Source organism: Salvelinus namaycush, chromosome 20 (assembly GCF_016432855.1).
Source record: "Salvelinus namaycush isolate Seneca chromosome 20, SaNama_1.0, whole genome shotgun sequence".
NCBI classification, from domain to species: domain Eukaryota; kingdom Metazoa; phylum Chordata; class Actinopteri; order Salmoniformes; family Salmonidae; genus Salvelinus; species Salvelinus namaycush.
In genome coordinates, this window is record NC_052326.1 from 37,713,100 (window position 1) to 37,729,192 (window position 16,093).

The window sequence follows — 16,093 nt, forward strand, 5'->3', positions numbered from 1 at the left end:
GCGTCCCGCCTGACATCTCGACTCCCAGACAGACCCCCCCAGCACCGATCGGCCGTGTGTCCTCTCCGACCACAGTTGGTGCAGGGGAGGCCTCGTCCTCCGATACCCCTAGGCGCGGCCCCTCCCAACTCCATCGGGATGGGAGCCGGGGCGCTGGGTGGTGGAACGCACAGGACCCTCTCCGAACGCCCGCGGGCAGCCAGCAGATTGTCCAGTCGGATGGACATGTCGATAAGCTCATCCAACGACAGAGCGATGTCCCGACACGCTAGCTCCCTACGGACGTCCTCCCGGAGACTACACCGGTAGTGGTCAATAAGGGCCCTGTCGTTCCACCCTGATCCCGCGGCCAAGGTCCGGAACTCCAGCGCGAAATCCTGTGCGCTCCTCCTCTCCTGCCTTAGATGAAATAGTCTCTCACCCGCCGCTCGGCCGTCTGTGGGGTGGTCGAACACGGCACGAAAACGACGGGTAAACTCCGGGTAGTACTCCTTCGCGGAGTCCGGGCCATTCCAGACTGCGTTGGCCCACTCCAGAGCACGACCCGTTAGGCAGGAGACGAGGACACTCACCCTCTCCGCTCCCGAGGGAGTGGGGCGAACAGTGGCCAGGTATAGCTCCAGTTGGAGTAAAAACCCCTGACAACCTGCCGCTGTTCCATCATAATCCCTCGGGAGCGTAAGACGGAGCGCGCTGGAGCCAGGGGATGGAGAATCCTGGGGAGGGGGAGCCGAAGGTGGAGAGAGGAGCCCACTCCTCTCCCATCGCTCCATTCTCTCCATCATTTGGTCCATGGCGGATCCGATCCGATGGAGGACGGTGGTGTGGTGGAGAACCCGTTCCTCCATCGATGGGAGAGGGTTAGCTGCTGCTCCTGCTGACTCCATGAGTGGTGCGGGATTCTGTAACGCTCTAGGTGTCGGGGTGTTTGTGGAATCAGACGCAGGAACAGCAGAGCTTCAATACGTTGAGTTTAATTCCCAACCCGTAAACCAAAAATGTCCAAACCGGACTACTGGGTGTCAAATAAACACCTGTCTTCAAACATGAAGACAAAACCAGTACACAAACACGAACCACTCCCGAAATCCAAAGAAACAGACGAACAATCCCGCACAAAGAAGCAGACAGGCTGGCTGACTAATAAAGCCACCCTGATTGCCAATTCCCTCAAACCAGGTGATACACATAAACACATAAGGAGGGGGAGGAAAAAGAGTCAGTAGCAGCTAGTAGGCCGGTGACGACGACCGCCGAGCGCCACCCGAACGGGAAGGAGAGCCTGCCTCGGTTGAAGTCGTGACAGCTTCAGTATCTTCTGAACTATACTGAACAAAAATATAAAGTTTAACATGTAAAGTGCTGGTTCCATGTTTCATGAGCTGAAATAAAAGATCCCAGAAATGTTCCATACAGTATGCACAAAAAGCTTATTTCTCTCAAATGTTGTGCACAAATTTGTTTAAATCCCTGTTAGTGAGCATTTCTCCTTTGCCACGATAATCCATCCATCTAACAGGTGTGGCATATCAAGAAGCTGATTAGCATGGTCATTACACAGGTGCACCTTGTGCTGGGGGAAATAAAAGGCCACTCTAAAATATGCAGTTTGCATGTTGTTGCCAGATAATTTAATGTTAATTTCTTTACCATAAGCTGCCTCCAGCGTGCATTTAGAGAATTTGGCAGTACGTTCAACTAGTCTCACAACCACAGACAACGTGTAACCATGCCAGCCCAGGACCTCCACATCTGGCTTCTTCACCTCCGGGATTGTCTGAGACCTGCCACCCGGACAGCTGATGAAACTGTTTGCACAAACTGTCAGAAACTGTCTCAGGGAAGGTCATCTGGGTGCTCGTCGTCCTCACCAGGGTCTTGACCTGACTGCAGTTTGGCGTCGTAACCGACTTCAGTTGGAAAATGCTCACCTTCAATGGCCACTGGCATGCTGGAGAAGTGTGCTCTTCTCGGATGAAACTGTACCGGGCAGATGGCAGACAGCGTGTATGGAGTCGTGTGGGCGATCGGTTTGCTGATGTCAACGTAGTGAACAGAGTGCCCCATGGTGGCGGTGGGGTTATGGTATGGTCTAAGCTATGGGCAATGAAAACAATTGCATTTTATCGATGCCAATTTTAATGCACAGAGATCATGTGACGAGATCCTAAGGCCCATTGTCATACCATTCATCTGCTGCCATCACCTCATGCTTCAGCATGATAATACATGGCCCCATGTTGCAAGGATCTGTACCCAATTCCTGAAAATGTCCCAATTCTTCCATGGCCTGCATACTCACCAGACATGTCACCCTCTGAGCATATTTGGGATGCTCTGGATCGACGTGTACGACAGCATATTCCAGTTCCCGCCAATATCCAGCAACTTCGCATAGACATTGAAGAGGAGTGGGACAACATTCCACATGCCACAATCAACCCCATGTGACTCACTTGTTGTGTGTATGTACTGACATGTATGTGTAACTGATAGATGCACACACACTACATGTCAATGTTTTTAAATGTATGTCAATTGTAAAGTATTTTGTCTGTAGTGTCTTTTTAATTATATGTCGGACACCAGTAAGACTAGGTGTCACCATTGGCGTCGGCTAATGGGGATCCTAATAAATATATTTGTTATTAAACTGTCTGAAGTGTCGCACTGCATGAGGCAAATGGTGGTCACACCAGATACTGACTGGTTTTCTGATCCACGCACCTACCTTTTCTTTTAAGGTATCTGTGACCAACAGATGCATATCTGAATTCTCTGTCATGTGAAATCCATAGATTAGGGCCCAATGAATTTATTTCAAATGACTGATTTCCTTATATGAACTGTAACTCAGTAAAATCTTTGAAATTGTTGCATTTTGAGTTCATATTTTTATTCAGTGTACATCCCTCTCTTTTAATCAATGAACTGTTATGGACCTGGGATAACCAGTTGACTTGATTTCTTGGCCTATCATATTCCTTGATATCAATTAATTCATTAATTGATTGATTAAGCACTATAGAGGAAAGTCCCCCTTTTATCCCTTTTGCTGGTCTCTTGGGGTTATTTCTTTGCAACGTTGTGTAGAAAACCAATTGCTTTTGCTCATGATGAAAATAAACAATCTAACAACCTGGTGGGTGAGATGACTTGCTTAAATGACATGGAATGACCCACCACTAAGTACCATGTTCCACATAGTGAGAGATGGCATGAAGGAAAAGGAGAACATTTGCCACATTTCTGCTCCACCTCCCAATGAGGTTTCTATAAATAAATTACAGTAACAGGTCTGTCTGGTTTCTTATCTGATTCCATTAAGGATACAGTTCTACACATAACTTTTTTGACCTCATATTTTCTGGCAGAGAAAGAGCTTATTGATGTTGACATGACACTATACATAATTATTTAACAACATGTTATGCATGCTGAGAACTCCTGACTCCTTTTTCTCTGAGAATGTCAGTGAGGATTCCCTGAGCCTGCTGGACACAGAACATTATTAACCACTTACTGACTAGGACCCTCACCCTCAGCTATATACTTTACCTCAGAAAGCATAACACATTCTGCTTCAAACCTCTAGCTTTGCTTCTTACTATTGGCAAAACAAAGTACTATAAGCTGCATCATCATAATACAGTAAGTATAACATCACATTAGAACTGTTATTGTATCAAGTCTGTCTGGTGTGGGTTACAACTGCTGCAACCCACCTTAAATCTTAAATCTTACAGTACAGTCCACCAGGTCAAGAGATGGGTCTGCATGTACACTGAGTCGAGCCCAATGCCTGATGTTTGGATGGCTGTGGTACCAGTGTGTGGTGGTACCGGGGTGTGTGATGGTACCGGGGTGTGTGATGGTACCGGGGTGTGTGGTGGTACCGGGGTGTGTGGTGGTACCGGGGAGTGTGGTGGTACCGGGATGTGTGGTGGTACCGTGGTGTGTGGTGGTACCGGGGTGTGTGATGGTACCGGGATGTGTGATGGTACCGTGGTGTGTGGTGGTACCGGGGTGTGTGATGGTACCGGGGTGTGTGATTGTACCGGGGTGTGTGATGGTACCGGGGTGTGTGGTGGTACCGGGGTGTGTGGTGGTACCGGAGTGTGTGATGGTACCGGGGTGTGTGATGTGTTTCAGGACTGAGGGCCCTGGACACGGGGCAAGGTGATAGGGAGTGTGTACGGAGGTCTGGGCTATGGCTATAGGCTAGCTGGCTATCAAGACAGGAGTTTTGGCAGAAAAATTTGTACTGGGTCTCAGGGAATGTCAGGTGGGTGCGCTGAGGTGGGTACCTGAGAAAGTCGGGGTAGCTAGCTTGGTAGGAAGGTGTTTCTGGGAGAAGAACTTTCCTGTAGCCAATGGCTTGCTGTTTCGGCTGAGGGGCAAGCTCACTGGCTAGCTGGGTGTGTTGGTGGGTTACTTACTGCCTGTAGGAGCTTGTTGATTGGTCAGTTTGGCAGGGTGGGCGGGTGAGTGGGTGGGTGGAGCTCTGGCTGGCTTCATGGGGGAGTGGAACTCCAGAGCTGGCTTGGTGGCTGTGTGACTGTGCACTGTCACTAAGGACTGCCTGGTTGGCTTGGCTGGTGCTGGGGTTGATGTTGGTGTTGGGTCTGTGTTTGGTTAGATGTCCACAGTGTTTCTAAGGCCATGCTGGTTGGCTTGGGAGGTGTGCGGTTGTACATGTTGCTTGCTGTCTGTACTCTCTACAGGGGCTAGCTGGTTGGCTTGGCTAGTGCTAGGGTGGGAGTTTGGCTCAGGACCCAGTGGATATTTGGTTCAAGACCAGTGTGCCTACTTGGCTCAGGACTTGGTTGGGTGTTAGGTAGGGATTTAAGTTCAGGACAGGACTGGGTGCCTAAGTACAGGACCTGGCACTGTGTTTCAGGACTGAGGGGCCTGGGCTGGGTGCAAGGTAAGGAAAGTATAAGGGGGTGTTTGGTGTTCCGTTCAAGATCCAGGTGGGTGTTTGGTTCAGAGACTGGTCTATTTGGATCAGGACCTGGTTGAATGTTAGATTTAGGACCTAGTTGGGCATTTAGATCAAAACATGGTTGGGTGTGACGTTGAGGACTCAGGTGGGTGTTAATTTGAGGACCTGGGTGGGGACCCAGGTGGGTGCGTGGGTAGTAAGAGGAGGCGGTGCTTACCTCCGGACCCAGTTGTTTGGAGGGGGAGGCCTGGGAACCGGGCACTGGGGAGAAGGGGCTGAGAGGACTGGTGAGGCTTACTGAGCTCATGGGACTAGCAGGACTATTGGTGCTAAAAGAACCTGATGTTCCACTGGCTACTGCCGGAGAGACAGAGAGACAGAGAGATAGAGAGACAGAGAGATAGAGAGACAGAGAAATGGAGAGACAGAGAGACAGAGAGATAGAGAGACAGAGAGATAGAGAGACAGAGAGACAGAGAGATAGAGAGACAGAGAGACAGAGAGATAGAGAGACAGAGAGACAGAGAGATAGAGAGACAGAGAGATAGAGAGACAGAGAGATAGAGAGACAGAGAGACAGAGAGATAGAGAGATAGAGAGACAGAGAGATAGAGAGACAGAGAGACAGAGAGACAGAGAGATAGAGAGACAGAGAGATAGAGAGACAGAGAGACAGAGAGATAGAGAGATAGAGAGACAGAGAGACAGAGAGATAGAGAGACAGAGAGACAGAGAGACAGAGACAGAGAGACAGAGAGACAGAGCGATAGAGAGACAGAGAGATAGAGAGACAGAGAGACAGAGAGATAGAGAGACAGAGAGATAGAGAGACAGAGAGACAGAGAGACAGAGAGATAGAGAGACAGAGAGATAGAGAGACAGAGAGACAGAGAGATAGAGAGACAGAGAGACAGAGAGACAGAGAGACAGAGAGACAGAGAGATAGAGAGATAGAGGGAGGGAGGGAGGGAGTTAGAAATGCATGCAGAACGCTGTTCATCGATATACTTCTATTGGTTAATTTATCATCTACTTCAGCTAGAGATTCAGCTACAGTTCAGACAGATAGAAAAAAACATAGCAGAAGTGGAAATTACTGTACAGTGCATTCACAAAGTATTCAGACCCCTTGACCTTTTCCACATTTTGTTAGGTTACAGCCTTATTCTAAAATGGATTTAAAAAAAGTTTTCCTCATCAATTTACACACAACACCCAATAATGACCAAGCGAAAACCGATTTCTTTTAAATTTTTGCAAATGTATTAAAAATACAAAACAGAAATAAATGATTTACATAAGTATTCAGACGCTATAGTCTTAGCTCAGGTGCATACTGTTTCCATTGATCATCCTTGATGTTTCTACAACTTGATTGGAGTCCACTTGTGGTATATTCAATTGATTGGACATGATCTGGAAAGGCACACACCTGTCTATATAAGGTCCCACAGTTGACAGTGCATGTCAGAGCAAATACCAAGCCATGAGGTCGAAGGAATTATCCGTAGTGCTCCGAGACAGGATTGTGTCAAGGCACAGATCTGGGAAAGGGTATCAAAAAATGTCTGCAGCATTGAAGGTCCCCAAGAACACAGTGGCCTCCATCATTCTTAAATGGAAGAAGTTTGGAACCACCAAGACCCTTCAAAGAGCTGGCCGCCCTGGCCAAAATGAGCAATCGGGGAAAAGGGCCTTGGTCAGGGAGGTGACCACGAACCCGATGGTCACTCTGACAGAGCTCCAGAGTTCCTCTGTGGAGGTAGAAGAAGTTTCCAGAAGGGCAACCATCTCTGCAGCACTCTACCAATCAGGCCTTTATGGTAGAATGGCCAGGCGGAAGCCCCTCCTCAGTAAAAGGCAAATGACAGCCTGCTTGGAGTTTGCCAAAAGGCACCTAAAGGACTCTTAGACCACGAGAAACAAGATTCTCTGGTCCAATGAAATCAAGATTGAACTCTTTGGCCTGAATGCCAAGTGTCAAGTCTGGAGGAAACCTGGTGGTGGCAGCATCATGCTGTGGGGATGTTTTTCAGCTGCAGGGAGAATAGTCAGGATCGAGGGAAAGATGAACAGAGCAAAATACAGAGAGATCCTTGATAAACATCTGCTCCAACAGTACAACGACCCTAAGCACACAGCCAAAACAACACAGGAGTGGCTTTGGAACAAGTCTCTGAATGTCCTTGAGTGGCCCAGCCAGAGCCCGGATTTGAACCCAATCTAACATCGCTGGAGAGACCTGAAAATAGCTGTGCAGCGACGCTCCCCATCCAACCTGACAGAGCTTGAGAGGATCTGCAAAAAAGAATGGGAGAAACTCCACAAATACAGGTGTACCAAGTTTGTAGTATCATACCCAAGAAGACTCAAGGCTGTAATCACTGCCAAAGGAGCTTCAACAAAGTACTGAGTAAAGAGCCTGAATACTTACGTAAATGTGATTTTAAAGTTTTTATTTTATTTTTTACATTTGCTAAAATAACATAAAAAACTGTTTTTGCTTCGCCATTACGGGGTATTGTGTGTAGATTGATGAGGAAAAAAACATTTTAATCAATTTTAGAATAAGGCTGTAACGTAACAAAATGTTGAAAAAGTCAAGGGGTCTGAATACTTTCCGAACGCACTGTATGTACGACTATAGTGTAGGTTATGTTACTGTGAGGTGCATGCATACCCCGGTGTTTGGCTGTGTCTGTGCCTCTGGAAAGGTTGCTCTTGTGGAGTCCTTCCAACACATCCTGAACTCTCCAGAACTCCTTCTGAATGTGTCTGTGGATCATCTCACTCTGATGAAGGAGAGGAGGGAGGAGTATGTAGAGAAGATGAGGGAAGTAAAGGTGATTGTAGAAGGATAGAGGTAAGAAGAACATTTGAAGTATAATACTGAATAGATGTAATACTGTTAATAACTTATTGTTATTGTAGTCTTCTATTAGAAAACAAGTCAGGGAGTGATGTAGCAGCAGTTAGGTGTCTCAGTTATAAGACCAGAGGCAGTGTGAGAGAGTGACACCAGGTAGCCTGATTGTCTAAGAAAACAACAGGGTCACATACATTCATTAGTACACACTATAATAAAATGTAGCAAAAATTTCGCAAAGGAAAACTTAAACATGTTTTTTTGTATATTGGACAAGTTCAGGTACCCCCTTCCCGTTTTGGCCCATTTGCTTCTTTTTCATTCCTAATGAATACAACCCAGTTTTATTGAGTTGGTCATAGACAATTCACTCTTATGGACAGTCACTTAACAGTTCACCACTATGAGCCAGGTGATACTCCATGGAGAGGAGGGGGACAGTCTGGTGTTTAATGGGGCATGTTGACTGTACAGTCGTGGCCAAAAGTTTTGAGAATGAAACGAATATGAATTTTCACAAAGTCTGCTGCCTCAGTTTGTATGATGGCAATTTGCATATACTCCAGAATGTTATGAAGAGTGATCAGATGAATTGCAATTAATTGCAAAGTCCCTCTTTGCCATGCAAATGAACTGAATCCCCCAAAAACATGTCCACTGCATTTCAGCCCTGCCACAAAAGAACCAGCTGACATCATGTCAGTGATTCTCTCGTTAACACAGGTGTGAGTGTTGACGAGGACAAGGCTGGAGATCACTCTGTCATGCTGATTGAGTTCGAATAACAGACTGGAAGCTTCAAAAGGAGGGTGGTGCTTGGAATCATTGTTCTTCCTCTGTCAACAAAGGTTACCTGCAAGGAAACACGTGCCGTCATCATTGCTTTGAACAAAAAGGGCTTCACAGGCAAGGATATTGCTGCCAGTAAGATTACACCTAAATCAACCATTTATCGGATCATCAAGAACTTCAAGGAGAGCGGTTCAATTGTTGTGAAGAAGGCTTCAGGGCGCCGGAGAAGATCCAGCAAGCGCCAGGACCGGCTCCTAACGTTGATTCGGCTGCGGGATCGGGGAACCACCAGTACAGAGCTTGCTCAGGAATGGCAGCAGGCAGGTGTGAGTGCATCTGCACGCACAGTGAGGCGAAGACTTTTGGAGGATGGCCTGGTGTCAAGAAGGGCAGCAAAGAAGCCACTTCTCTCCAGGAAAAACATCAGGGACAGACTGATATTCTGCAAAAGGTACAGGGATTGAGAACTGGGGTAAAGTCATTTTCTCTGATGAATCCCCTTTCCGATTGTTTGGGGCATCCGGAAAAAAGCTTGTCCGGAGAAGACAAGGTGAGCGCTACCATCAGTCCTGTGTCATGCCAACTGTAAAGCATCCTGAGACCATTCATGTGTGGGGTTGCTTCTCAGCCAAGGGGGTGGGCTCACTCACAATTTTGCCTAAGAACACAGCCATGAATAAAGAATGGTACCAACACATACCCCGAGAACAACTTCTCCCAACCATCCAGGAACAGTTTGGTGACGAACAATGCCTTTTACAGCATGATGGAGCACCTTGCCATAAGGCAAAAGTGATAACTAAGTGGCTCGGGAAACAAAACATCATTATTTTGGGTCCATGGCCAGGAAACTCCCCAGACCTTAATCCCATTGAGAACTTGTGGTCATTCCTCAAGAGGCGGATGGACAAACAAAACCCCACAAATTTTGACAAACTCCAAGCATTGATTACGCAAGAATGGGCTGCCATCAGTCAGGATGTGGCCCAGAAGTTAATTGACAGCATGCCAGGGCGGATTGTAGAAGACTTGAAAAAGAAGGGTCAACACTGCAAATATTGACTCTTTGCATCAATTTCATGTAAATGTCAATAAAAGCCTTTGACACTTATGAAATGCTCGTAATTATACTTCAGTATTCCATAGTAACATCTGACAAAAATATCTAAAGACACTGAAGCAGCAAACTTTGTGAAAATTAATATTTGTGTCATTCTCAAAACTTTTGGCCACGACTGTACTTTATACATTCTAGATGATATCATCAGAAGTACGATGATAAATAGGACATGATGAAAATGAATGTTTGTGGTAATTTATTGTTGATGAGTGATTCCTATTCTGTTTAAAATACTGATTAGGAGGAAAGGTTGGACTCACCTATTAGCAAGCTAGGATAACACTGTGGTAAGTGACTGGAAATTAGCCAACGAACAGCAATAGAAACTTTAAAATGGAACCACACAGGTGTGTTCATGAGCAGGTGAGATTAGAGATTAGAGTTCCATTCTAGTCATTTCCTTTCTAAGCTCCATATTCAGTGTTCGACTGGCGACTGGTTAGAAACACAGGTTTTGGTAACTTTGTACGCTACAATAAAACATCAGAAGCTTTAGGTGGGTCAGAGATTAAGTGGCCAGTGTACCTGCCCGCCTGTATTGAGCTGTTCCCACAGGTCTCCATGGATAGCATTGACCTCGTCCTCCAAAGCTTCAAACTCCATCCGACTGGTGGTCAGAACCTGGACAGCAGGGGAGAGAACACACACTCAGAGCCTGGAACACACACTCAGACCCTGGAACACACACTCAGAGCCTGGAACACACACTCAGAGCCTGGAACACACACTCAGACCCTGGAACACACACTCAGAGCCTGGAACACACACTCAGACCCTGGAACACACACTCAGAGCCTGGAACACACACTCAGAGCCTGGAACACACACTCAGAGCCTGGAACACACACTCAGACCCTGGAACACACACACTCAGAACCTGGACCACACACTTAGACCCTGGAACTATGAACACTATCAGTGTTTTCCTAAATCAAAAAGAGGCTTGGGTGGTGAGTGTGGCAATAGGCACAGTTTTTCCTACGCATGAAAAACCCTGACTGTATGCTGAAGCCTCTAGCCTTATAGTCACTTTCTAAAGCAACCATACAATATCTATCACACTGGAGTAGGAGAGTTGTCCTCTGATGGTGATCAGATCTTATAGATTATAGATGATATATTGTCATATTTTAGATTCATCCCCCATATATCTTATACAGGATACCTTAAAGGGATCTCCTTGATTTACTTATAGATTACATCTAATGGATCACTATGGATTATCATGGATTATCCCTGGCTATGTGTCTTTCTTACGCTGGATGCCTGGGAGAGTTCTCCTCTGATGTTGATGAGCTGGTTCTGCAGTGTCTCCTTCTTCAGCTGTAATTTGTCTGCAGCCAGCAGCTGACCCCGGTACAGCTCCATCTCCTGGTGTGTGGCCACCAGCGCACCCTCTAGGCTGTCCTGGGAACAGCAGGTAACATCGGACATGTCAGACCATGGTTTGGCTACTTTTATGGAGTAGGGAGAAGTTGCCCCTAGACACTGACCTTGGGTCAGTTTTGATGTAGGGCCGGGAAGCTGATCCTATATATTTACCAAGCGGAAACTCCACCCCAGAGCACACTTTTATGATTACTTTCTTTAGCAGCTTTGCATTTTATAGCATTATTCTGGATCGATATGACATAACAGATAGACATGTACGACCTACATTTAATAAGAGAAGCCATAGGACACCTCACATGCCATATATAAAACGTTACATTGTAAATTGGGGTGGCAGGGTTGCCTAGTGGTTAGAGCGTTGGACTAGTAACCGAAAGGTTGCAAGATTGAATCCCCGAGCTGACAAGGAAAAATCTGTTGTTCTGCCCCTGAACAAGGCAGTTAACCCATTGTTCCTAGGCTGTCATTGAAAATAAGAATTTGTTCTTACCTGACTTGCCTAGTTAAATAAAGATAAAAAAGAAACACCATGACTGCCTTGTTTCTGACTTTGTTTTTATTGTCCTTGGACATAATCTAGGTGTCTGGTCTGATCTGTTAAGCATTGAAGACCCAAATTGGCTCCCGAGTGGCGCAGTGGTCTAAGGCACTGCATCTCAGTGCGAGAGGCATCCCTGGTGTGAGTCCAGGCTGCATCACATCAGGCTGTGATTGGGAGTCCCATATGGTGCACAATTGGCTCAGGTTTGACTGGGGTAGGCTGTCATTGTAAACAATATTTTTTCCTTAACTGACTTGCCAAGTTAAATAAACAAATAAATGTAAACCAAGACAGAAAACCTCTCTACAATGGTTCAATGAGGACCTCTGGAGGTGGATGAGAGAACGGCATCTTTACCTTGAAAAAACACTGAAGTCTGGTCAGAATGATGACATATGTATATTTACAGCACTGAGAAATAAGGTGGTAAGGAATATTTGCCAAAGCAGAGCTCTTTCTTAGAGTGATCAATGAAGCAAAAGGAAATGTCAAAGTGATTTGGGAAAATCTCAACAAACTAACAGGGAGAGGAGCTGAAAAGTCCGAAAAACCTCCTGAATTAAAGGTTCATGGGATTCTAATTCAAGACTCCCATTTCATTTCCATCACCTTTAACCAGCTTTTTGTTGACTCTGTCAGGGAACTGGCTCAAAGATTTTCAACCATGACCACAGTCCTCACTCCCATAGATAATAATAAACCAATATTCACAATTCCTGAAATCTCAGCATCAGCACTGGACAGTATTATTAGCTTCTTCAGGAGCTCTAGAACAATATATGTATTTGGTCTAGACACTGTATTCCTGATGAGAATATTCTCTGATTGGCGCCATTGTACATGTAGTTAATCTGTCCATCAAATATGGGTTCTTCCCCAATGCTTGGAAGTCTGCTGCAGTGATACCTGTTTTACAATCTGGTGACCGAACACTGGTGGAAAATGACCGAACTATAAGCATTCTTCCAGTGCTATCAAAAGTAGCTGATAGATGGGTGGCTGATCACCTGACTGATCACCTCAATCAGGGCAACTCCATACATCAAATGCATACATCAAATGCATACATCAAATGCATACATCAAATGCATACATCAAATGCAATTTGGATTCAGAACAAACCATTCTACTGAAACAGCCACCTGCTATTTTCTGGAGTGTATTAAATTTAAACTGGACATAGGTGGTGAAGTCAGCAGTCCCACAAGGGTCAATATTAGGCACCCTTCTGTTTCCCATCTATATAAATGATCTCCCACAAGTTAACATACATGTATACAGACAATACAGTTCTGTATGTACACTCAAAAAATAGACAACTAGTTGTTAACATGTTAACTGAAGCTATGGTACATGTTTCTAAATGGATGACTAATTCTTGCCTGCATTTGTATTTGTATTTCGAAGTCAAAGGGTTAAAAAAAAGATATATTAAATCGACAAGACTGTATGTACTTCTCTAAGAAATCAATTGATTCTTCCCAGCGAGCTGTTCTTGTTAATGGGGAGAATCTGAAAGTTGTTTCTGTCACGTTCCTGACCTGTTTTTCCTTTTTCTTGTATTTATTTAGTTGGTCAGGGCGTGAGTTGGGGTGGGTTGTCTATGTGGTATTTTCTATGTTGGGATGTTTGTGTTCGGCCGGGTATGATTCTCAATCAGAGACAGCTGTCAATCGTTGTCCCTGATTGAGAATCATACTTAGGCAGCCTGGGTTTCACGTGTGTTTTGTGGGTGTTTGTATCTCGTGTCAGTGTTCGTACCACACGGGACTGTTTTCGGTTTTGTCACGTTTGTTGTTTTTGTATGTGTAAGTGTTCAGTCTACGTTCATTAAAAGATGACCACTTTGCGTGTTGGTCCGATCCATGCTCCTCCTCGTCTGAGGAGGAGAACGACTTCGACAGCCGTTACAGAAACACCCACCACAAAAGGATCAAGCAGAGTGGGAACAGACAGCAGCAGAGACCGAGGACACAGGACTCGTGGACTTGGGAGGAGATCCTGGACGGCAAAGGACCCTGGGCTCAGCCAGGGGAATATCGCCGTCCCAAGGCGGAGTTGGAGGCAGCGAAGGCAGAGAGGCGCTGGTATGAGGAGGCAGCGCGGCGACGCGGTTGGGAGCCCGAGAGTCAGACCCAAAAATTTCTTGGGGGGGGGGGGGGCACACGCGGAGTGTGGCAAAGCCGGGTAGGATACCTGAGCCAACTCCCCGTGCTTACCGTGGAGTGAGAGGGCGTCGTACTGGTCAGACACCGTGTTATGCGGTGAAGCGCACGGTGTCCCCAGTACGCGTGCTTAGTCCAGTGCGGGCTATTCCACCTCGCCGCACTGGTAGGGCTAGGTTGGGCATCGAGCCGGATGTCATGAAGCCGGCCCAACGCATCTGGCCTCCAGTGCGTCTCCTCGGGCCGGCATACATGGCACCAGCCTTACGAATGGTGTCCCCGGTTCGCCAGCATAGCCCAGTGCGGGCTATTCCACCTCGCCGCACTGGCAGGGCTACGGGGACCATTCAACCTGGTAAGGTTGGGCAGGCTCGGTGCTCAAGAGCGCGTGTCCTCCTTCACGGTCCGGTATACCCGGTGCCACCTCCACGTACCAGTCCACCGGTGGCAGCCCCCCGCACCAGGCTGTCTCTCCGGGTTCTCTCTCCAACTGCTCCCACCTGTCCAGCGCTGTCAGAGCCTTCCTCCTCTCCAGCGCAGCCAGTGCCTACACCCCGCACCAGGCTGTCTCTCCGGGTTCTCTCTCCAGCTGCTCCCACCTGTCCAGCGCTGTCAGAGCCTTCCTCCTCTCCAGCGCAGCCAGTGTCTGAACTGCCTGCCTTCCCAGCGCTGTCTGAACTGCCTGCCTTCCCAGCGCTGTCTGAACTGTCTGCCTGCCCAGCGCTGTCTGAACTGTCTGCCTGCCCAGCGCTGTCTGAACTGTCTGCCTGCCCAGCGCTGTCTGAGCTGCCTGCCTGCCCAGCGCTGTCTGAACTGTCTGCCTGCCCAGCGCTGTCTGTCTGTCCCGAGCCTTCAAAGCCGCCCGTCTGTACTGAGGCTTCAAAGCCGCCCGTCTGTCCTGAGCCTTCAGAGCCGTCCGCCAGACAGGAGCCGCTAGAGCCGTCCGCCAGACAGGAGCCGCTAGAGCCGTCCGCCAGACAGGATCAGCCAGAGCCTTCCGCCAGACAGGATCAGCCAGAGCCGTCCAGCCAGGACCAGCCAGAACCGTCCAGCCAGGATCCGCCAGAGCCAGCCAGCCATGAGCAGCCAGAGCCGCCAGCCAGCCAGGATCCGTCAGAGCCAGCCAGCCAGGATCCGCCAGAGCCAGCCAGCCAGGATCCGCCAGAGCCAGCCAGCCAGGATCCGCCAGAGCCAGCCAGCCAGGATCCGCCACCCAGTCCGGAGCTGCCACTCAGTCCGGTGTTGCCCCTCATTCCGGTGTTGCCCCTCATTCCGGTGCTGCCCCTTAATCCAGTGGGGTTAATTTGGAGGGTGGCCATTGGGAGGAGGCCAAGGAAGCGGGGTTTGACTATGGTGGGATGGGGACCACGACCAGCGCCAGAGCCGCCACCGTGGACAGACGCCCACCCAGACCCTCCCCTAGACTTTATGCTGGTGCGCCCGGAGTTCGCACCTTAAGGAGGGGGTTATGTCACGTTCCTGACCTGTTTTTCCTTTTTCTTGTATTTATTTAGTTGGTCAGGGCGTGAGTTGGGGTGGGTTGTCTATGTGGTATTTTCTATGTTGGGATGTTTGTGTTCGGCCGGGTATGATTCTCAATCAGAGACAGCTGTCAATCGTTGTCCCTGATTGAGAATCATACTTAGGCAGCCTGGGTTTCACGTGTGTTTTGTGGGTGTTTGTATCTCGTGTCAGTGTTCGTACCACACGGGACTGTTTTCGGTTTTGTCACGTTTGTTGTTTTTGTATGTGTAAGTGTTCAGTCTACATTCATTAAAAGATGACCACTTTCCACTCTGCGTGTTGGTCCGATCCATGCTCCTCCTCGTCTGAGGAGGAGAACGACTTCGACAGCCGTTACAGTTTCTAACTTCAGGTATCTCGGCGTCATTTTGGACTCCAACTTGACATTTAAGAAACATGTGAAGGTGATTAACACGGTCAAGATTGGATTATTCAAATTTAGGTTTGTAAGACCTTTCCTTCCTCTGGAGGCCTCCAAACTATACATGCATGCTGTGATCTTCTCACATCTGAGATATTGCCTCACCATTGAAAAAAGACTAAAAACACCAGCAAATCAGCTCCAAGTGATTTTAAAACCTCTTGAGCATATGGGGGGTGCTATTTCGATCTTGGAAAAATTGGTCTCCAAATTAAACTGCCTAGTACTCAATTCTTGCTCGTACAATATGCATATTATTATTATTATTGGATAGAAAACACTCTCTAGTTTCTAAAACCGTTGGAATTATGTCTCTGAGTGAAACAG

General features: G+C 47.4%; 1 protein-coding gene across 1 annotated transcript in view; it reads right to left on the bottom strand.

Annotated features, from left to right (window-relative positions):
• The window catches only part of LOC120064798 (pleckstrin homology domain-containing family A member 6-like), a 167,425-nt gene that overhangs the window by 23,110 nt on the left and 128,222 nt on the right, over positions 1–16,093 (bottom strand). The window contains exons 13-16 of the mRNA XM_039015398.1: positions 10,981–11,130; positions 10,249–10,344; positions 7,626–7,737; positions 5,163–5,302 (exon numbers count right to left, since the gene is read on the bottom strand). Coding sequence (XP_038871326.1) covers positions 5,163–5,302; positions 7,626–7,737; positions 10,249–10,344; positions 10,981–11,130 — 498 coding nt within the window. The remainder of the gene's footprint in view (positions 1–5,162; positions 5,303–7,625; positions 7,738–10,248; positions 10,345–10,980; positions 11,131–16,093) is intronic.